Source organism: Petaurus breviceps, unplaced genomic scaffold (genome assembly GCF_028583685.1).
Source record: "Petaurus breviceps papuanus isolate PSGF00001 unplaced genomic scaffold, PetGlider_PUasm1.0 178, whole genome shotgun sequence".
Taxonomy (NCBI): Eukaryota; Metazoa; Chordata; class Mammalia; order Diprotodontia; family Petauridae; genus Petaurus; species Petaurus breviceps.
In genome coordinates this window covers 3,540,076-3,564,651 of record NW_027185777.1, presented here as the reverse complement: position 1 = coordinate 3,564,651, position 24,576 = coordinate 3,540,076, and the positions used below count along the sequence as shown (strand labels likewise).

Sequence of the window (24,576 nt, the reverse complement as noted above, 5' to 3'; positions counted from 1 at the left end):
ACAGATTTATTAAAAATAGCAAGAAGGGTATATAAAAAATGGCAAAATAATCAGTCACTGAATTCTCAGGACAGGTATCACAAACAGAAGTCTAAGTATGGCTGAGTATATGGGATCTTGTGGGCAAGTCCTCAAAGCAAGGCTTCTGCACCTTCTCCACCTTCTCCACCATCCAGACAGGAAGTCAGTAGGCACTGTCTCACGACTGTCCCACTTCAGTGTGCACTCACCAGATATTTCACTGGTCCCAGCACACACAGACCTGGATCAGCATAAGCATAAGCCAGAATCATACTTTTCCCCTTTCCTGGCTTTGACAGAGAAGCAGGAAGAATTATTCTTGAATTATAACATTAAATGAAGAACTCTATCCTTTGCTGTCTGGGCCATTCAGTTTCATCTAGCCATTGGTGGGTTTGGAATGAATGTAGGCCAAAAGAACCTTCAGCTCCTGGCATTTGTGGTGTTCCACTGCTAGCCCCTGAGGGGAGGAGGGGATGGATTGAGAGGGGAATATTTTCTGATGTTATTTAAGAGTCAGCTGTTTGACATATCAAAGAATGAGGGTAACAGCTGCAGGGGCTCTTCAACTGAAGAGAATTCAGAAGAAAATGAAGGGCAGGGCCAGGTGCACAAGGTCAGGCATAAAAAAAAATATACATATGCCCCCTGAACAGATTGACAAGAATTCTATCAGTTCAACAGTTAGTACTTGCTTCCCTGGGTACATAATGACTATGTCCCAGAATGGGGATCTTCCTAAGCCTGCTTCTGCTGAAATTTACTCCTTCTAGTCCTCCATGTCTGCAACCTCTGTTCCTTGGTACTGATCTCACCTCAGTCACACAATGATACCATCTCTATCCAACCTGTGCTTCCAGCCATGCTGCCTCATATCAACACTCCCCAAACTGGGAGTTTGATATGGAACCAATTCCACTGCAGCCTAAGACAGGGCCTGACCTCATCCCCACTTGGGGTGGGAAGTCCATTAAGCATGAGTTGCAAAGGATAAGGATTGGAGGAATTGTGATTTACATAAGGGGCAGAGATATTCACAGTTATAAAATCAAGGATCTATCAAAGGATTAAAATAAAGTTTCAATATTATATTTAGGCGTTTATATGATTTAGAGACATAGGGACCCTTTCCAGCCATCTAGTCCAGGACTTCTTAAACTTTTTCCACTCACTACCCCTTCAGCACTTCTTAAACTGACCCCATGTAGGGTCTCCACCTAGTAGTTTCTAACACCTAATTTTACAGATGAGGAATCTGAAGCAGAGAGGATAATTGATTTGTTCAACCACCAAAGTACTCAGAATTTGAACTCGAAGACATCTTACTCCAAATCTAGGGTCAGACCATTCATTAGATGAGGAGTAAGTAGTTGCAAGTACTTTGCAGGTTTGTATTCGTACGTTTAAATTATATATATATATATGTGTATATATATGTATATATATGTATGTATGTATGTATATGTATATATACATATATATATTTCCCTGTAGATTCTTGGTCTACAAGTAGGTGAAGTTGCCATAAACTAGATAGTGATGCATTAATTATAGGTTTACTATCAAGACAGCCAGGCACCATAGGAATGGTTTTTTATTCAACTGAGCTTTTTATTTAGATAACACATAATTTACAAAAAAAAAACTAAGATAGGCTAAGAATAAACTTTAAGGAACTCCATATTTTAAAAAATGTTCTACAGTGTAATATAAGATCTAATGCATTTCAAGTATGTAAGTATGATTAGATGTCATATTATACTTAACTGGTTATCGGTCACTGTTAACTTAAGCAAGCTTTTCCTCTCCAGTGTTTAAACAGGACATTTTTTAAAGCTAATCCTTGGTAAATATGTAAAGTCAAAACCTTTCTGAGTCATATTATTCTTACATATTATTTGATTGCATCCATGTTTCAGGACAATCTGGTGTCAAAAACTCTTTAAGTAATATTTCTTTAGCCTCTGATGTTCTCTCCAAACTCCATTCACTCATTTTAGGCTGTTAAAAGTAATGGGAGGGACATCTTTATTTCTCCTAGCATTCCTGCTCAGTTATGTATTAGTTTCTTTTTGGTTCCCTTGAATCTTCATCATGGGGCTAACAGAGGAAAGAATTGTAGTATGATATTATGTTTGTGTGAGTCTCCTATGGACTGTTTTGACAGTAATTGTTTTCCCCATCAGGTGTTTGCTATAAATTTACATGTATTGCTTAAATTGACTCATTAAATATTTCCCTCAGCCCTGCTGTAGTGTAGATTAGCTGCTGACAGTGACCTCTTTTAAAGGGACCACATTCCTTTCCATGGAACAAACACTTAAGATCACATTTGAATACAGTCACAAAATATCTGGCACAATATCTTGCACATAATAGGTCTTTAATATATGTTTATTATTATATAATCACACAGTGATTTCCCACACATCATTTCAAAATTAACTTATTTGAAAACTATCTCAGATGCTATTATCGTTTTTCTAATTTAACTAGAAAAAGAATTTCTATGCTTATTCTAGATGTAATAAAAATGAATATAATTACAAGTAACAAAAGCAGAAAATAGCTTCTTATTTTTTCAAAAACAGCAACCTTTGATTATTAATAAATTCATTTGATAAGAAATCTGTCTACTGATTAAGCATTTAGCATGAAGACATTTAATACCAGCATTTTACCTTTAGGTGATGGGGCTCTTAATAAAATTTTTCAAAATCTACATAATCTACTTAGAAAGTACCTTTTTATTTACAGGAGGATTATGTATACACAGTTTTTAAGAATAGATTTTCATTAGTCTAGAAGACAGAGTATATTTAAGACATATTAATGACAAAGCTATTAATTCAGTTCTGCTTTTAGATAAAATTTACTTTATTACTCATAATAGTGTCTAACTACATATTTGCAAATGTACACTAATGTAATGTAATGTCAAGGAAAGGCAACTTCCCAAGGTTCAGAATACCAGCATAGGTGCTCTCCATTTTATTGAGTGACAAAGTAAGAACAGAGAAGGTCAAAACATGACATCATTCAAAATACAGCATTTACTAAGTGTGATTAAATAATCTCCAAGTACTACCCCACCCCTGGACCTTCCAATCATTCAATCAATTACAAAGTCCCGGTTCTAAATACTACTCCACCCCTAGGCTGTACCTTCATTTAGTCCACCACAAAACCCCTCTTCTCAAATGGAGATTAGTTTCCAATCTAAGTAAAGTACATTCATTTGTTCAACCATAGAACACAAAAAGGTCAAAAGTTCCCCACCCCTGGATCACAATTGAATCTACCCCAGAGTTACATCAAGTTTAAGCAGCAATCTTAGTTCCTGGGGAGACAAGGCTTAGCAAGGCCACAAGATACATTGCCAGTCCCTTCATTAATTCATCCTCTGTCTGTAGAACAGTCCTAGAACCCCTGAAAACATTAGCAAAACTCTCTCCCAGGATTTCTGTAAACATACAACAAGAAAATCCTTCTTCAGGGCTTCTGAACCAACAGAAAGGTTCCCAGACCCCTGCAACAACAGCACTGTCCTTCACCAGTGGACAGTATTCATTCTGTCTGCAGGACAGTCTCCAGACCCCTGCAACAACAGCACTGTCCTTCACCAGTGGACAGTATTCACTCTCTGTCTGCAGGACAGTCCCAGTAGCTCTGAACCAACAGAAAGGTTCCCAGACCCCTGCAACAACAGCACTGTCCTTCACCAGTGGACAGTATTCACTCTCTGTCTGCAGGACAGTCTCAGGGCTTCTTAACCAAAAGCCAGGTTCCAGGACTTCTTCAACAACAGGACTGTCTTTCACCAGTAGACAAATCTGGCAAAACAACATCAAAACAGACAGACAAAGTACCCGCAAAACAGACATGTCTCCTCAGTCCTTGGCAGCTCAGGGGGCAGGTCTCAAAAGTCCAGGGCAATTCAAAGTGGCCCCCAGCAATTCTCTCAGTCTCTCTCTGCCTCCACGAGGTGCTGCTTCTGAAAAATTCTTCTGCCTCTCTCCTGTCTCTCCAAATCCACGTCACCAGCTCCTCCCAGCTCAGTACCCTCTCCTCACATCAACAAGTCCATCCCACAGGTGGGATCAACAAGCTCTGGGTTTTAACACAATCAGTTTGAAAACCAAGCCAATACAGGGGAATCTTTATATTCCATTACTATCACAACTAACTACACCTATGCAAATGTATACCGAATATCTGATAAGGAAAACAGTTACTAAGAAAACAGTCCTTCAAAGACACTCACTTGTACCACTACAAAGTTCTGTGAGATTGCCTTAGGGTCCAGTCCTTCACCCACAGGTAGAGAACAACTGACCTAACCCAGAAGTCCTTTAGTTGGTGCCGGATCTGGAAGCAGAGCCTAGATCTCTTACCTCCCAGTCAGGCCACTAATGGTGCAGTGGGTAGAAAGCTAGGTCTGGAGTCAGGAAGATATGAGTTCAACTGTGGCTTCAGATATTTCTTAGCTGTGTGACCCTGGGCAAGTCACTTAAATTCTGTTTGCCTCAGTTTCCCTCTCTGTAAAAATGGGGATAATAACAGCATCTTCCTTCCAGGGTTGCCGTGAGAATCAAATGAAAAAATAACTGTAAGAGGCATACAATGCCTGGCATACTGTAGGCATTATATAATTGCTCATTCATTTTCTCCCTTTCATCCCCACCCCACACGTACAACAGTTCTTCCCATTACATTGCTTCTCATTTCTTATTCTTGGTGTGTGGCTGCAAGAGAGATTAGGTACTGGCTGAGAACTGAAGGTACCAGATCTGGGAACCTGGGAGAACCTACCTAAATTAAATCCTCATTCCACATTTGACCATTGCTCAAAAATTTTTTAAAGTGAAAAAATAAAGTGATATAACCAATGATTACAGTCATTTACTACAGAAATGGTCTCACTTATAATGATTTTATGTTAAGTTTTCTGAATGACTACCTAAGTTGGTCTATTCCTTTGAAATCATTATTAAATACATAAAATTCACTCTTACAAAACAGAGAAAAGTTCTGATTAACTGGCAAAGAATAGCCAGTGGATAAGATGGATCTCAGTTTTCATCAACTAGGAAAAATGTTTTCTTCAAATAGATCAAAATTTTACTCCTGTCACAGTTAAATTGTAATAGATTAAATCATCAAGGATATTTTCCTGGTTTCTTTGGTATAAAAACTACTACAGATTGTAGAAAGAGAAGAGTTCTAGGAATCTCACTTTATATAGCATTAAATATGTAAGAATTTTAAATACATGCTATCTCAAAACACTGATTTCATTAGTATCAATGGTAGTTGTAATGAATGTTTGTGGGGCATGTTGTGTTTTTAATCTCCTAGATTTGAAAAGTCTGGGGTCTTTAATACCTTTTTAGTTGACTTGGGGTTACTTTCTTTTTTCACATTAGATTAATTCTACTCTTATACAACACCGAACATAAAAATGGCTTTATTGTCTTTGTTAGCTAACCTTAAAATATCCTATGAGATATCACCATTAGAGATAGGAGAAATGAAGACACTGAATGATCATGCCAAAGGCCATCCAAAGAATTTTTAAAAACATGTGTTTTGATGAATCAGTCTTCAACAACATTCATATAAAATGTATGTCAAGAAATATTAATAAGTGCCTACTATGTGCCAGGTATGATGGGAAATGCTGGGGATACAAAGAAAGATTACCTGTCTCCTCCCACAAGTTCAGATTCAACGTTCACTAGCTTTTAGGGAGATTTTTCTTTGCTACTTCGTTCTTAGGTGGCTGCATAGATTTCTCCCTATAATAGTCTTCCCTCTGACTAATCTACATATATTATCACTGACTTCATCTTTGTTGTTTATATGATATTTTAACTTATGTAAAAGTCCCACACCAGTGCTTCTTTCTAGCACATATATGGCCTTGGGTTCTTAAAAGCCATGCCACCAGAGTACAGACTCCATTACTAGGTTTTACCAAGCTATGCCTGCTGTCCAAGGACCAGCCCAACAAATTTAAAGATAGTCTTCTCAAAGCAAGGTGTTCATCAGTTAATTAACTCACTGGCCATGAGGATACTTTAAAAATTTAAAAAGACTCTCAGTCCTGTGCAATCTCCTTCACCTTCACCTTGGTGACTTGGAAAAGGAGGAATAGGATATTAAGAATCATAGAAGTTTCAAATAATCCATAAACATTCATTTAACTCTTGGTATAATGTGTGAGACCACTCTCTCAGCCTCTAATGATCTGATATGTTCTTGGAAGAACTGAACCACATCCATATTGAAGCTGAATGGTGGAATGACTTACAGTTTCTCCTTGGAGAAATGCCTTCAGGAGTTTGTGGAAATGTTTTCATGTGACCAAGGACAAGACATAATTTTATGGAACATCCAGTCATCTCGCTTTCCAGTGTTCACAGTGAATATAAACAAGGGAGACCATCATGCAGGTAGCTCTAACATATGCTCCAAAACCTGTTGAAGAATATGAAGAAATAGAGAAATTTTACAAAGCAGTTAACAAGATCCTCAAAACCAAGTAAAAATCTGTAGTAATATTTGGTGACCTGAATGCAGAGATAAGCATAGGGAAACTGGGGGGGCCAACGAGGGTGGGGGGGGGGGACGGAGAAAGATAGTTTGGAAAGTATTATTAGAAATTAAGCAATTAAAGAGGATAAAGATGATGGAATATTTGAAAAACTCAGGTCAATATATCATTAATATCACTGTATAGGAAACATCAAACAATATTAAAAACATAAAGTTGACTTTGTCTTAACAGACAAGAAACAACTAATTATTGATGTGGCAGTCATTTTAGAATCAGCTATCAGCCTTCCTATCAATGCCTGCTTAGAGAGATGCTTAAAATTAATACTACATTAGTATTGGTCAGCAAGAATTTAAGTGCCTACAATGTACCAAGCATTGTGCCAAGTGTGGGGTGATACAAAGACAATTGAAGTAGTCCTTGGCCTTATGAGAGAGGACTAGTGATTACAACAGTTCTGACCTGACCATTAACAGTTTGGTGACTAGGGAATGAATAAATAGCAAAAACAGTGGCTTTCATACATTAGTCATATAATTGATTGAGAGACGTAGAAAATACTAGGTCCTGTTGTCAAAACAGTTTGTTAAGTACAAAGAAGCATTCGACTTGGTAAAGCAACACACAGTTTAAAGAGTTCTCTTTCTATTGGTTAAAATAGTACAGAATTTCTTGATAGACACAATCAGAAAAGTAGACATTTAATAAATGCTGCTGCCTTGGTGATTCTGATTATCAGCATCAAGAAATAAAATATTGAGGCATGTTCTCTATTCTGTCCTGGACAATGTCTTCTGCAAATCTAGAGAGAAGAGGGATTTCCCTACCAGGTCGAGGTTTCCCAAATGTTCCTGTTTGAGGAGGGCACACATTCTTAACTACTATCTCAGGGCCTCCCCAATGAAATTCAACTACTCAACAGAAATTGACCATTGTAATCCACACAAGAAAAAACAAGTGGCTGGAGAGTTTACAAAGGCAGCACAGGGTAGCAGAGGAATCAGGAAGCCCTGGATTGCCGTTGGATTTCAGTGCATCCTAGCTGTGTGAACCTGGACGGGTCATTGAACTTAGCCCCAGCTCCCTCTAAAATGAAGGAGGGGCCAGGAAGGAGCGGGGCAGACTAGACGGTCCCTTTGCTTCTAACTCCTGGAGCTTTGGGCTTTTCTCTGCAGTCGGATGGGCAGTTCACTGAGTGAATCCATCAGTATGTCTTTCTTGAATGGGCACTGCCTGGAGACAGTGAGCTGGGCCACAGCTGACTAGCAGGAGAACAGGCAGATTCACATTTTCCACAAGTTGTGCGGTGACTTCCTCACTGATTACCAGCTTGCTTCTAGCTCCAGACCTTAGTTTTGTGTTATCAGTATTCTTCCAGTAAAGCTCAAATGGCTGTAAATGATAGAATTCCTTGTTTTTTGTTCATTCGTTGCGTTCGTGTCCAACTCTTCTTGATCCTTTTGGGGTTTTCTTGGCAGAGATGCTAGGGTGGTTTACCATTTCCTTCTTCAGCTCATTTTACAGATGAGAAAACTAAGGCAAACAGGTTAAGGAATGTGCCCAAGGTCACACAGCTAGTAAGTGTCTGAGACCAGATTTAAAGTAGAGAGGAGGCTTCCTGACTCCAGAATGGGTGTCCTTTGCACTATGGCGCCACCTAGACGCCCGAATTATGGAATACACAATAAAAATGGCCAGTGACAGAAAAGGCAATGGAAACGTACATGGGAGAACATATTAGTACCGATGATGACTTGTGCACAAAAAGTGGCATAAAAGGCGTGACCCAAAACACAAGTACCTGTAAAACAGGACGCGCCAGTCATGTAGCAAGAACAAGGAGTGACAAATGCATGGTTCACATGTTGAACTGGTAGACACAGGGCATTAGAAGAATCAAAGAAAAGAATATCGCATAGATTCTTGTAGGATTTATGCAAGGAAATGAATGAGAATCACACACTCATCCATCACAGCAAGATCCCTGACATACATACATACATGACACATACAATGAATGCCTTTGTACATTACTCCCCAACATTCACTTCTTTTGTGACTCACATCTTCTAAAACTAGCAGTGCTGCTCTGTAGTTTGAACACTCTGGGACAAATTATCTTTACAGACTTTTTGTTGTCTTTTTTTTTTTTTAATCCCAAAACAGGTCTATGTGTGTAGCAACAACATTCAAGCTCGACATCAAGTTATTGAACTTGCTCGGCAACTGAACTTCATTCCTATTGACTTGGGATCGTTATCATCGGCCAGGGAGATTGAGAACTTACCTTTGCGGCTGTTTACCCTGTGGAGAGGGCCGGTAGTAGTAGCCATAAGCCTGGCCACTTTTTTCTTTCTTTATTCCTTTGTCAGAGATGTGATACATCCATATGCAAGAAACCAGCAGAGTGACTTTTACAAGATTCCTATTGAAATTGTGAACAAGACGTTGCCCATTGTCGCCATCACTTTACTCTCACTGGTTTACCTAGCAGGACTCTTGGCTGCTGCTTATCAGCTATATTACGGCACCAAATACAGACGATTCCCTCCGTGGCTAGAGACTTGGTTACAGTGTAGGAAACAGCTGGGATTACTAAGCTTTTTCTTTGCCACAGTCCATGTTGCTTATAGCCTTTGCCTACCAATGAGAAGATCAGAGCGATACTTGTTTCTCAATATGGCTTATCAACAGGTAAGGAACTTGCTTTTTTATTTGTCTCATTTAAGTATAAGATCTTAAATGATCTAAAGATGTTCTAAAAATAATCTAAAACCTGCTTTTTAAATTCTGGCATAATATTTTCATACATTTAATTAAAAAGCAACAGTATTGGACAAGAAAAGCAAACATGACTCAGAATCTGAAGTTTGATTATCACTATTTTAGTAGTAACACAAGCAATAGATAAATTGATTACAGTTACTCAGTACCCCCAAGAAACCTACCAAATATAATCAGTGATCTATGAAAATAATATTCTTTATCAATGAGACTTTATTTTTCAGCATTACTTTTGTAGGGTTATCTTTACACTATGTTAATATATAAATACCCTAAAGCTAATAAATATGTCACAGTAATGATTAATTTTACATCATATCTAAAGCATTAAGAGAAGCAACATAAGAGTAGTGGATAAAGGGACCAGCATTGGAATTGGGGGGCCTGGGTACAAAGCTTGCCCCTAATGCGAACTATCAGAATGACCAAGGGCAAGTCACTTAATGGCTTAGCGTCCTAGAGTACTCTAAAACTATAAAATAGACATGAATTGCCAGTATTAACTGGTGAAGGGAGTCCCCAGAGCTGAAGCTCCCTACATGATGAAAGCCTTTAATATACCAATTTTTGACAAAAAACCTACACCAAACATCTACAAATACATTCTAATTCTCCCTCTGATAGAATCAAACAGCAGAACAAAAGAAGACTATCATTACAGAATTAATATTCTGGTTGTTAAAAAAATTCAGGAAGCAATGAAGGATTGATCATGGATCCTGTCTCTTGAAATATAGTACTTATAAAATAATACACTAAGGCTGTCATCCAGTGAGTTATTTCACAATAAAAATCAGACACAAGTTAGATGTTTTTACTAAAAATATGTTCTTATATATACTGCCTCTTATTATACAAAGAATGCCATGCTGATTAGTAAATGTTCTACCAAATAAAGGAAATTCAAATTTACTTTCTTGTCAGGTTCATGCAGATATTGAAAACTCCTGGAATGAAGAAGAAGTGTGGAGAATTGAAATGTATATCTCTTTTGGAATAATGAGCCTTGGCTTACTTTCCTTATTAGCAGTAACTTCTATCCCTTCAGTGAGCAATGCCTTAAACTGGAGAGAGTTCAGCTTTATCCAGGTATGTTGTGTGGAATGGAGGAAAAGTTTTCATTCATCAGTCACTATATTTCTATTTTTTAAAAGGGTATTGTTAAAAATAAGTTCCTCTCCAACTGTGATACACAGCTTACTCATGTTTCATGAGTTGTTAAATCCAGATATTATATAAATAAATATATTTTTATATAAAACTCAACATTACCTTAGATTAAATGAAAAGATGGGATCAAAATATTGAAGTCCTGGTGAGAGTTATACTAGTTGACATCTATATATTGCTTTAAAAGGAGTAAGCACAATGTAGCAGAAAGAGTCCTGGACTTGGAGTCAAAAGTTTGAGCGTTCCCTATCCCGTTAAGCATCCCGACTCACCGTGTCAGAAACAGAACTCTGTATCTTTTTGCTCAAACCCATTCCTCTTTCAGATTTCCCATTCCTATCAGAGGGAACCACTACACTGTCAGCACCCCCTTATTCACAACTCTCAGTGTTTTCCTTGGCTCCTCACTTACCATACATATTTAATTTTTCTCCACTTGCAAAGTGGTTTAGGCCTTCTTCCTGTTTTAGGCCTTCACTACCATCTGCCATTTGGCTTGGTCTTCCTACCTTGTCTTTCCCAACTCTAGTCTGTTCTTTACACAGCCCAGGTCTGATCAGTCTCACTTCTCCCCAACAAACTCTAGTGGCTTCCTATCCCCTCTAGGATCGCAAAGAACCTTTCCTGCTTGGCATTTAAGCTCTTTACATTATGGCCCCTTCCTGGCTTACTAGCCTTACGTGATGTACCTCACATACAGAACTCCAGCTCTCATCTCAGTGACATTACACTGATAAGCCCCTGTGCTTTCCTCCTCCCCTCTGCCTCTGGGAATCCCTGAGTTTCCTCCAAGACAACTCATGGACCACTTGGACAGGACTCTTTTTATGGGTATCCTTCCTTCCCTTAGCCACCTTCTATTGATTTTGTTGACTATATCTTTATACACATACATGTTGTCTTCCCTGTTACAATTTAAGTACTTTGAGGGTGGAGAACTGTTCCACTTTTGCATTTATGTCTCCAGCTAATATTGACCCTGGCACATAAAAAAGCATTTAATGCCTAGTAATTGATTGATTTCAGGCAAGTAGATGGCACAGGAGATAGAGTGCTCATCCTGGAGTCAGGAAGACTCATCTTTGTAAGTTCAAATCTGGCCTCAAACACTTACTAGCTGTGTGACCCTGGCAGGTCACCTAACGCTGTTTGCCTACATTCCTTATCTATAAAATGAGCCGGAGAAGGAAATGGCAATCCAGTGCAAGAAAACCCCAAAATGGAATTAAGGAGAGTTGGACATGACTGGAAAACAACTGAACCACAACAAAAATTGATTGATTACTACTTATCAACATAAACACTCTTTTTCTTACTTCATTTCTTTAGGCCTTCTACCTCTTCTGTAAAAATGAAGGGCTGGTATATGTGATCTAAAATTACTTTCAACTTTAACATTCTATAAAATGTTCACAAGTAGCTATCCTTAAGGGTCTGCTTTATTAGCATATGTAATTCACTTATCAGTTATACACCATATGATCTTAGATTTTGAGCTAGAAAGGGCCTCGGAGGCCAATCCAGTCCCTTTATTTTACAAATGAGGAAGCTGAGTCTCAAGAAGGTTGACTTGCCCAGAATCAAATAAGTAATGACTGTCAGAGCTAAGACTCAAACCTGGGGCCTCTAACTTCAAATCCAATGTTCATTCATTCTACAATACTGCTACCACGAATTACAATCTTAGAAACAGATTAATATGGTAGGACGTCTTTGAATTTAGTATGCAGAGTAAAAAGTTGACATTAACTTGTGTCCTATTTAAATTTTCACAAATTATGAGTTAGATGAGTCCATATGAATTTTTACAATACAGTGTTAAAAGTTGTGACTGATCCTTTTGCATAGCACTAAGTTCATTCTTGCCTGCATACCCTTCTGTGATTCTACCCAAATTGAAGCCATGGTCCTTGTCCAAATTAATTTTCTAGCAGAGGGCAGGGAAATAGAAATGTTTCCTCAGCTGAGATTTTCATCACACCTGGAAAGTGTTGGAGGCCTTTAAATAAAAAGTGGTAGACAGGTGCAAAATATTTTAAATTTATGTAGTCTGTTCTGGCTAGCACTAGTAGCCTTTGTCAGTAAAAGTTAGTTGTTATATCATTATATTGGTGTAATACTATTTTTTACATGATAAATGTAATGACCCAAAGTATATTAATCCTAATCATAGAGACTTAAGAATTCTGACTTGTAGATTTTGAAATTGTAAACAACCAAAGCAAACATCACAATGTAGATTTATTTGTATTACTTTATAATATTCTTAAATGATGCAAGGCTTTCAAAATGAAGTTTTAAATAAAAGGTGTCTTCAGTATAGTTGAATAGCTCATAGCAGTTCGACACATTTCAAAGTTAGGAGCAGCACAACTGATAGGCCTCATAGGAAAATCAAAAAGATTAATTTCTTTTTCTTCTTCTTTTTTTCTCCCAAAGTCTACACTTGGATACGTGGCCCTGCTCATAAGCACTTTCCACGTCCTGATTTACGGGTGGAAAAGAGCTTTTGAAGAAGAGTACTACAGGTTCTATACACCACCAAACTTCGTTCTTGCTCTTGTGTTGCCCTCTGTTGTCATTCTGGGAAAAATCATTTTACTTTTTCCATGTATAAGCAGGAAACTGAAAAGAATTAAAAAAGGCTGGGAAAAGAGCCAATTTATAGAAGTAGCCAGTGGAATAATTCCACACCTTTCACCAGAAAGGGTTACAGTAATGTGATGCTCAATGGTACTTAATAGTGTCATATGGAATTATACTTGAGTTATCTTTTCTGTTGTAACCTCTGTTTTCAGAAGTTTATCTACCTGGGCTACAAAACTTGTTAAGGCTGAGATCTAATCAAGACGGTCAAAGCCCAATTGGTCTTAGCTTTTTTTTTTATTAATTTTCATAAAGTCATGTTAGGCAATTTGGAATTTTTTAGAGAGTCGACCATATTTGTTGGAATTTTAAGTGCTCTTATGCACAGCTGTAATAATAATTACTGTCACTTTGTCAAAGCTATTTTGTAATCATTCCAAGGTATATGCTATTTGCATTCAGTAATGCCAACATATTTATTGATCTTTTTAAAAAATCTTTTTTCGGGGCGGCCAGGTAGCACAGCAAGTAAGAGCACCGGCTCCAGTGTTGAGAAGACCTGGAGATTGAATCCTGGGCTCAGACACTTAGCACTCACCCAGAAACACCTGGCCGTGTAACCTTGAGCAAGTTACTTAACCCCAATTGCTTAGGGGCAGCCAGGTGGCTCAGCGAGTAAGAGCACCGGCTCCAGTGTTGGGATGACCTGGAGATCTAATCCCGGGCTCAGACACTCAGCACCACACCCAGAAATAACTGGCTGTGTAACCTTGAGCAAGTTACTTAACCCCGATTGCTTAAAAAAAAAAATCTTTTTTCAAGCAACTAGCATATTAAATTTTAACATAACTCATCATATATGTACATTACATTTGCAGCACTTAACAAAATGTTCATTATAAAATTTCTGTGATAAGAATTTTAAATTACATAGAGTAAGAAAATTTTAATTGGTTAAAAAGAAAGTTGCATGGGAAATGGGACATAGTTGAGTGATCACTACCCTCTAATGCTCACCAATACCATCCTATAACATTTAGGAAGTATATACATATGAATACAATACTTCCTTCTAAAAGAAAAATTAAACAAGTAATTACATTCAAATATTAAGAATGTGGATTGATAAAATATTTATATGTGGATTTAAGTGCCACAATCATGTAATAAACTAAAAATAAGTATATTATTAATTCAGTTCACAAGATAGCAATTACTTTGGCATAATAATAGACAAGACAGAAGTCTCAGCAATATTCTACCTCCTCAACTGAATATCTCTAACAAAACCAGGGTGAGGCTGTAGGCAAGGTTTGAACATCATGTCCCCTTTGCTCACACTAACACATGGTCTTTGACCTAACATAAATGATAATATTCCATATACACTTGCCTTGTCATAAAAAAACCATTACCTCTATCCCACAGTCAACACAAACCTCCATTTTTCCTCTCATCTTCACTTCAAGGGATATAGTCATTACAGGCCTCTATCCTAGAAGCCAACTCTTGGCAGTAGCCTGTCTCTTTTTTACATTTTTGAAGGAGGAGGAAGCAGTAGCATCCTGTTGAACATGGAAATTCTGCCTGGTAGTCTGCCATCATGGGAGTTTTCTTACATTAATTTGTGGAGAAAGTCTGCCTGACAAGGGATGACTTTAGACCTAGACCCAGAAGATTGAACAACCCCTGGTAACTCCCCCCAGTCTAATCATGGTCATAAGCCTGTGGACCAAGGACAAGGCTTGTCCCTTAATAGTCTCTTCCAAAAAGGCTATGTTAAGAAGACAGTCCAAGAAATATTATTTCTATTTTTTTTCAAGCCTTTGAAAATCATTACAAAGCTGGGCCATCTGTTTCCTGCCCAAGCATTCATCCATGAAGTTTACATACTGTAAACGATGTATAGAAACAATTATTTATATACTGGCCCTTTAGAAACTGTTTCTGTAAATTATTTCCAAAATTTTTTTGTTTTGACTTTCCATTACGCTCACTTATTTAAAAACTTTATTAATGTCTTATTTTGTACATTTTCTCCATACCTACTGAAAAAGAAAGTTAAGGTTACTGCTCGTGGATCCTTTGTGGATTTTCAAAGTAAGGTCCTATAATTACTTACTGAGGAATTGTTGCTCAGTGTGGGCTTCATACAACAGGTGGGGGTTTTTCCCCTTTGGGATAACTTCCTAATGCCACTTTCCCAACTACTGTTTGTATGCGTATTGGGTAAATTATTAATGTATTATCCTTTCTTCCATCTTCAGCTCTTGCCCTGCCCTGTTATTTATAATCTGAGCTCCCAGAGCAGGGACTGGATTGCTTAGTGTAGTGCTTTGCACATGATGAATGGCTTATTACCGATGCCTTTTCATTCATTCATTCATTCATTCGTCCATCTGTCACATCCACTCATCACATCTATCCATCCACAATGTTTTCTAATAGCTCTTCACTTTATTTTTAAGTTATTTTATCCTCCCCTCTTGGTAGTTATTACTTCACATCAGCTTAGTTGTGAGAAAAATCCTGAAGGCAAAACCTCGAGAATTACTTTAGAATAACAAAAATTTCATATAGTTTCACTTGTTCATTCCATGCACCAGACCCCTTTGATCTTTATCATTAGAATTCTAGTATGAGGAAGTTTCTCTCCTCAGAACCCAAATCCTATGGTTCTTAATGGAATGTTAAAATACCAAGTAGCTAATAGTACAGATAGACTTAGCACTAATATACACTAATGAAGGCTTTGAAGATTTTTTAAACTTCTGGGGGGGGGGGGAATGCAAAAGAATGAACGTTAAAATAGTGTTTCAGATGCTAATAAATCTGCATTTTGCACAATACATCTGCTAATACACTGTTGAGAATCACAAAGCAAAAACAGTTTGATAGTACAATGTAAGAGTATATTTATTCACAATACAATATTATGAATTTTATTTGAAAGTAATTTTATAGAGTGCTTTAATGTTTTTTACTAACTAGATTGTTTTCATGATTTTCCACTGCCCTCAAAAATTAAACTAAATTCTGTCATTGCCATCTTGCCAGATGTAACAAAAATACAGCTATTTGTTATGACAAAATTGTGATGTTGGATTGAATATAGGTAATCCTTTTTTTCTCTAATCTGGCTCACATAAAACCCGAGCAAGGTCCCCAAGTGTGAAAATGCTCTATTAGCAAAAGAATGGCAATGCAAGTGATGAAAATGAGAGTAGTGATAATAAAAATAAAACATCTTTATTTAAAGTTTTGAAAGTTTAAAATTTTTTCAGACATAATAATAATTTTGCCTAAGTATTTTTCAATGAACATCAATATTTGTCTTCTGATCAAAAAGTTATCCTTTCGGGTATGCACACAGTCCATATTTTGGGGTAGCTTAAGTTTGGACTAAGGATTTGTGGTAATGGAAAGTGAGAAATGGAGACTGTAAATCTGTATTTTGTAGTGGTCCCTATATTTGAACCAAAATAGAACATTGAGAAATCTATCAATTCTTATTCCTATGCAATAAGTAATTTTATTCTTAAAGGAAAATAACCATGATATATCATGCTGCTTAACCTCTGTGTATGAAGATTTCTTAATTCTTTCAATATTTAGAACCATTATAAATAGGAATATATTAATATGCTATCATATATTTTTAAAAATGTGTGGAAATTAAGCCCTTTGGTTAAATGCAAAATTTTTATTTAAAATAGGAATAGATTATATTTGTAGGCATTTATCAGATATAATTATTTTGTGCTACATATGGGATTTTGTAATGAGTTCCATTATTAAGATGTGTGATTGACTTCTTACAAATTAACATATCAACTTAAATTTTTTATGTTAAAGATTATATTTAATAATATTCACTTAATGCCTAAAGTAAAATCTTACTTTCACTATAATCAAGTTATTGAAATTCTTTGTGCACAAGAGCTGCAGGAATGTGGGCCACATATTGTTTTATGCATCAGTCATACTTTTTATTGGTTATATTTTATGTAATACAAAGACTGCCTTCCCCTTTATATTATATTTTTCCATGAAAATGCAATACTGCAAACATCCTGTCAGACAGACAACACATATTTCTATGCATATATCCATTTAAAAAGAGGCTGTGTGGCCTAGTGGAAAGACAGGACTGAACTCAGAGTGTGGAAGACTTGAGTTCAAACCTGACCTCTGACACATACTGGTTGTAGAACCCTGAGAAGTCACATCACTTCTCAAGGCCTCAGGAACCCAACTCTCTTAGGCTGTGAGTCTAGAACAGTTGTAGATGGACACTGGGAGAGTGTGTGCTTCATCCTGATGAAATCACAGTCTGAATTCCCACCCCACCGCCAACTTACCTCCTCTCCCAAACAAATAGAAAAACATGTTTTTGTTTAGGCACTGAAAGTATTGTTTTTCTTATGGCATTTTAACTGAAGTGCCATAAATGTAATGCATACATGTTTAAGAATAAACACTGAGTTAATTATATCTATATCCAGTCTAAAATGTCTACTTTTGAAATGTGAATTTTAAAACTTGTAAATGTCTTGGTTTGTAACAATGTTCATTCATATACAGTATAATGTTACAAAATTCAGTTCGACATTTGTATTTATGGTGTGCCAATATGAAATTTTAAAGCCAGTTTCATTTGTTCACAAATATAAGAAGAAACTTGATACTAGCTTAATGGTTATAAATAGAAAAACAATTTTTAGGGAGATATTTTGTCTGCATGCTGGAATAGTGATATACATAGGACAAGTAACTAAGTATTGAGATCTTTTCTTAAAAATAAGAATACTTTGGAGTATATATTAGTAAGAAAATGAAAATACACATCTTAAATAAAGGCTATGTCTATATGACAGTAAAAACCACCAGTCGAGTTAATCAATCAAATTTTATTTGTTGAGTACCTACTATATAAAGACTCAGCCCAATCTGTTTAAGAGTCCTGTGAACAAAAAGGCTGACATTTATTTTTTCACTTTCCAGCTCTCTGTGTATGCCTTGTTTAGACAAATCCAAAATTAATGCCCAACCTGTCAGTCATCCAAAGAGAATTTTCACAGCTGTGCTAAATGACACTGCAGAAGCAGAAAAGCTGTATTGTTTTATAAAGTGTTTTTTCAAAGATATTATCTTCAAAGAAGTCTATTGCTCACTTTGTAGTATTCTCCTTAAATGTGATGAGTTAATCCTGCAGCCAACCTGCAGTACTGTGTCAGAACATGACACTGCAAGAATGAACTGGACTGCAATAATTCTTACCTTTAAAAGCCAATACTTTGAAGCGGCGATGTGGACTTGCGAAAGAACTGACTTTTTAGTTGATTATATGCTGTTTCCATGCCTCATCTAGTCTGACATTGGGCAGCTTGTCTACTGTGGATGTATTACTTATTTCTTCGTATGTAACTGTGTACATGACATTCGCCAGTTAAAAGTAGTGCTTTTACATGATTTCCATAGATCTGCCTTACATGAAACTAAATAAAAAGTAACAAACCAAACATTTTGACTTTTCATTTGAAATATTTTGCTATTCCTTTTTCTCTTTACAATAATTCTAACCAATTTGAAAGATTCCACATATTTAATATTTTTTCTGTTTTCTATGGATCTAAAAGCTTCCACTGTACTACACATTAATATAGGTATTTTCTATAATAGGGTGGTCACTAACAAATATTTCACTAAAATTGGCATTTATTTATTAAAGTTAAAACTAAAAATAGTTTTAAAATGTAAAGTTTGTAAATTAACGATGATAAATTATGCAGTACTATCAAAAAATGGAAACATTTCAGATTGATAAGTGGGATTCATTTATTCATTGTGTTATTGTTAATGTTTTTCCTAATAGCTGCTCTTTCATCACATCAAGAAAAATTATATTCCATTTTGTTCCACCCTCTTGTAAAACATTTCCAGTGTCCTTTTGTATACTTGGTCCTATATGGTTTTTATACTTATATCTCAAGCATAAAACTAACTAAAATGTTATTTGAAACTATAAACACCTGACTTTAGCACTTTGAAAGTAACTGGTAGCTGTGTACTTGCTAAATTGTCTTAACAGCACTTTGCACAAAACAGGTAATATGTAAACTCTCAGAAATAAATGCATAATGATGAGATCAGAAAGAAGTGAACTTTCAGCTATCCTACAAACAGGGAACATGAAACATTTTCATTCTCTTCCCACTTTTTTGGGTGAATGTGCCAAAAAACCAACCCCTGTAAAATCAAGAAGGACAGAAAATCCATAAATGAGAAGAGTAATCCTCAACAGTAGTAAACCAGGTTTATAGGACTGCCAAGACTTTAAAGCATATACCCACATACTACTTAAAAATTAAATCCAGTCACCTATTCCAGCTCATTTATGAACTACCTGAATTTGACTCAGAGACAAGAATTTTTACAAGCCAGCATGGTCCAGTAGAAAAAGCTTCAGAATCAGACTTAAGATGATCTAGTTTCAAATCCTCGAACCTCCTCTTACTCTTCATGTGCCACTGTTGTCCAATATTTTATGCTATCTGGGCCTCACCAACAAAAAGGGCTTGATTCAGACATCCCCTGTGTTTCCCTTTGATGTCTAAAGCATAAGATGCTATGGATGCCCAGACACACAACTTTGGCCTTTGGGACAGTTCTGTTTTGTTCTTAAAGTCTTGCCTAATTTATTAAAGATCGCTTAAAATTTCTAACCAAATCTTAGATATTAGAAGGTAATACTTTTTAAGGTTCTACTATCTCCTCCTCATATTCATCTCTGCTTCTTTAGAAAGAGGTTTAATAATTCCAAGCCATCCTTTACATTCTCTCTTCTCAGTGAGGCTATCACTTCCTCCCTATTTTGGTGAATTCATTATCTCACTGATACAGGTATAGACCACAAGACCTCCCTGCCTTCCCGTGCTATTCAGTTCTTGCCCATTCCAAGTCCTCCAAAGTCTCCAAACTCAACACGTTGGAAGCCTTGATGTTTTAGCACTGTAGGCTCTAGCATAACACTCAAATAGCATGTTATTCCCTGCTTTCCTGGCCCATCTCTTTCTGACTATGCATTTGCTGAATGATAACTTTTACACTCGTCTTGAGTACATGTTACCACTGGTAACAAGCTACAACCTATTTATCCCCACTTTGTATTTCCGCTGCTCTTTGGTCTGCCCACAATTCTAATTCTTTGGAGACAGTGATACGCCACAATTGTCAGCCAAGAAGTATCAACAGGAGAATTATTTTAAAGTATTTTCTCTGTGTTTGGAACAGCTGGAGAATTACTGAAAGTACTATACACCAGCAGCTTACTCTCTTATACTCCTATCCAATTCTTCACCTATCAGCACTTAGATAAAGTATGTTCTAATGGGCTATCAGGGTTGGGGAACCTGTAACCTTGAGGCCACATGTGTGTGGCCTTATAGGTTCTTCGGTGTGACCTTTTGCCTGAGTACAAGTTTTACAGAAAAAAATTCTTTTATTGGGATTTGTTCTGTCAAGTTTGGATTCAAACAGCTGCACTTGAGGACTTAGAGGGTCACATTTGGCCTGGAGGCCAAAGGTTCCCCACCCCTATATTAACTCAATGGGCTGCTCTGGCAAGAGTACATCATAGTGTGGGCAACAGGAATGCTGTAGCTATTAATTGTTCCTGGATAAGTTATTTTGTACATTGTGTGTGTGTGTGTGTATCACAAATCTCACCAAGTATTCTGGGTCTAAATGCAATTAGCACAATGTGACCCTCAAACACATTTATGGGGAGAATATTCCCAATGGTAGGGAATGCTTCCACTAACTCCCACTTGGTAGAAATGGAAACATGAAATAGAGTCAAACTCCTTTCCTTTATCCATTTCCTACTTTTCAATAGTTTGTTTGAAGAGATCAGGTTGGAATTATAATTATACAGTAAACATCTCACTTATGTTCTTTTTAAAAACTTGCTGTTGATTTTGGCCTTTGCTTTAGCTAGTCAACAGCTCAACAGCAGATGGGATTTCATCAGTGATCAGTCATTTTCTATTTGATGTGATAAAAGCCAATTTCACTCTTTTTGTTGCTTAGTATTTATTATCTGCAGCACTTTTTTTTGGACTGGACCTTCGATTTCATTGGTATGAGAAGCTCCCAGTAACTAACCCTCTCTGCCAACTTCTCTGCGACCTGAATTACTCAGGGCACTGGGAGGTTATAAGTGACTTCTTTAAGTCAGACATAGGACTTCCTTATTCCTTCTGTTCAAAGTTGGGACTTCTACATGATGTCAAATCTGACATTCTTAGAGGGAGCTAAGAATCCCTCCTTCACAATCGGGTATACCAGGAAATGGCTTAGAAATTTTTCTTTATGCTGTAGACCTCGTGGAGTCCCTGAAGACTTTGGGAACTGGGAGTGCTATGATCAGAGCTTTGCTTTACAAAGATTAATCTGGTAGTTGTAGGAACAACAGATTGAACAGGGGAAATTTGGTTACAAAGAGACTAGTTAAAATCTTACTGCAATAGTCCCAGGAAGTGGTCAAGACGTCAATACCGCCCACAGAAAAGGTAGAAAGGAGGCATGAGAAATCTTGGAGCTGGAATAGAGAGGATAAGGAAGCAGCATGTATAGTGGAGACAGCCCTTACCTTTGAATCCTGACTTTGCCACTGTTGGTATGACCTCAGGCAAGTCCCTTCATCTTAGCCACAGTTCCATCATCTGAAAATGAACAAGATGATAGATAAGACACCTTCCAGCTCTTGGTATCATGAAGTTTTCATATGCTCCTTTCCTGTCTCTCTGCCACAAAGAAGGTCCCCAGGGGGCTGAATAACTGTGAGGGGCTCCCGACAAAATATTTTCAGGGAAGAACTCCTAGTGTAGGAATTCCTTCCACCAATGTACCATAGAAACTCATCTATATTATCATTTCAGAGAGTTGTCCTTAACGTATTTTAGAGAGCTGTCTGGGGCATTTAAGTGACTTGCCCATGATTACACAGTTAGGATGTGTCAAAAGCAAGACTTCTACCCAGGTCTTCCTCAGTAATCAAGATAGCCTTCCATCAAAGAATAACTAACACTATACAGTGGTTACTATAGATATAGTGGTGCCAGGCACCGTGCTAAGTCCCGTACTGTTATTATCTCGTTTGGCCCTCACAACAATCCTTGGAGGCAAGTGCTGTTATTATCCCCATTTTACAGAGAGGAAACTTAGGCAAACAGAGGTGAAATGACTTACCCAGAGTCGAATAGCAAGTGTGTGAGGCTGGATTTCAACTTAGGTCTTCCTGACTAAAGGCTTGGTGCTCTATGCACTACACCACCTGACTGTGGCAAGGACATGTTCCTTATGATGATTAAAACAGCATTTAAAATTGGGGGCCTTCCAATCAATGCAGAGACATTTATTAAGTGCCTACTGTGTGCTGGATGGTACTAAACACTGATATACAAAAAAGAAGTAAGACAGTCCCTGCCCTCAAGGATTTTACAATTTTCCTTTTCTATTTTCAAATCCTGTAATTCCCCCAAAGTCCAAAATCTGAAATACACACACTGAACTTTGGCCTTAGGATAATCCATCTTGGATTGTTATTGAAGTAAAATTGTTTATTCATGTTATCAATCACAAGATCCTAGGTTTAGTGCTAGAAGGATCCTTGCAGTTCATCTATTCATCCTCTTCATTCTACAGATTACTGAGTCACAGACGTTCAGTGACTTGCCCAAGGACACACAGGTGATGTCAGGTTTGGTCTCTGAACCCAGGCCCTCTAGCTTCAAATCAGAGTTTTCTTTATGGCATCAGAAGGTTCTCTTTCATTTTCTACCCTGTCTTCGAAGGCAAAGAAGTTAACACTTCTTTGAAACTATCCAGATTTTAGGTAAGAAGTTCTTTCTCATCCCTCTCTCTGCATTTTTAGCAACCCTTCTGGGGTTCGAGTCTATTCCTTCCATTGGTCTCTTTCTAAGAGACCAGGGCTAGAATGGATAATTTGAATAATTATATAAAATTATATATAAATTATAGAAAATATAAAAAAGATAAAAGATAATGAGCCAACTCAAGAGTGCTGAGGGGAGCAGGTGACTTAACGCTGGTCCTCACCCCCACCTCCTGGCTTCCTTGGAGACTCTGCTCAAATCTCACCCACTGAGCCCTTGCAGGATCCCCTCTTTGCCCCAGCTGATCACCTCATTAATCTTAGCGCTTTCCTCCGAGGTTACCTCCCCTTTATACTGTTCCTCTATGTGCCTAGTGGATAGAATGTTCATCTCCCCCATTAGAATGTGAGCTTCCTTGAGAGTTGGGACTGTTTTGCCTTCTTTTTGTACACCCAGAGACTGGCACAATGTAAGTTAATGCTTAATTAATGAAACATTATTAATGTCATATGATTAATATTATTAACAATGCTGTCATAGATGAATAATAATTAAGGGCATGATGATGCCGGTTGTCCTCTCCCATTTTGAAAGAGCATCTTAATTTTTTCGGGCATTTTCCATAAAATTTAAACAGGTTTTAAGAGAGTGAACATGCAATGGAAATTCTCTTGGCTATTAAGTCGGAGTCCTGGAATCAAATCCTGCTTCTGTTGCACCGTTTAGACGGTGACTTCCTCGGGAGCAGAGACTGTCGTCTGCCTCCCTTTGTATCCCCAGCCTGTGCCTGGGCCTCTGTGTCTGGCACACGACGGACACAAGCTCACAATTCTGTACAGTGGAGGGAATGCTGGCTCTGGAGTCACAGGTGCTGGGTTCCAACGCTGCCTCTGACGCTTCCTAGCTCTGTGACACTGGACACGGTTCCCCCATCTGTACCATGGGAATGATAACAGCACCTGCCTCCGGGGGTTATTGTGAGGCTTGTATACCTTAATATTTGTGAAGCTTTCCATCTCTTAAGACGCTTCTCGGAGGGTTTCTGAAAAATAAAGAGGCTGGGAAGGGCTTTATCGTCCCTAAAGTCTTGCCTCCTCATTGGAGGTAGCGTGGTATAAGGAGGGAGGGAGCTCGAGTTCTGGCGTCCGCGGGGCTGGGTTCAAATTGCCTGAGTTAAGGCCGCCTGCTGACACCTGGGAATTACCGCTCCTCCAGGCCACAGCTTCCCTCTCTATAAAATGGAGGGGGGGGGGGGGGGGGCGCTCACCCCCCCCCCCCCCCCAGCCCCTTTTGGGAGTCCCAGAGGAAGGGGGTTATGTACTTTTTTCCCTCAGGGAGTTTCTAGGACCTGACGGAGCGAAGTCACGAGAAGCCCTGGCTCTACCTGACCTCCCAACACTACCTCTGACAGGTCGGATGCCCGCCTCCCCACCACGGCCAGCCCCACCCCTAGGCCCGAGCCGGGCATGCGCAGGGACAGCCGCCCGCAAGTGTTCCCCTCCACCCCACCACGCCACTCTCCCCCAATCCCCGCTCCGGGACCGCCCTCGCTGCGCG

General features: G+C 38.0%; 1 protein-coding gene and 1 long non-coding RNA gene across 2 annotated transcripts in view; one reads left to right on the top strand and one right to left on the bottom strand.

Annotated features, from left to right (window-relative positions):
• STEAP2 (STEAP2 metalloreductase) overlaps positions 1–18,642 on the top strand; it is a 38,366-nt gene extending 19,724 nt beyond the window's left edge. Inside the window, exons 3-5 of the mRNA XM_069086192.1 lie at positions 8,747–9,274; positions 10,289–10,453; positions 12,974–18,642. Of these exons, the coding sequence (XP_068942293.1) occupies positions 8,747–9,274; positions 10,289–10,453; positions 12,974–13,258 (978 nt within the window). The 3' untranslated portion in view covers positions 13,259–18,642. The remainder of the gene's footprint in view (positions 1–8,746; positions 9,275–10,288; positions 10,454–12,973) is intronic.
• LOC138159891 (uncharacterized) lies at positions 1,776–24,437 on the bottom strand. Its single transcript, XR_011168000.1, has 3 exons — positions 24,012–24,437; positions 21,774–21,846; positions 1,776–6,501 (listed from the first exon to the last, which is right to left on the bottom strand). It is a non-coding gene; the product is annotated as an uncharacterized lncRNA (long non-coding RNA).
• Between the last annotated feature and the right edge of the window lie 139 nt (positions 24,438–24,576).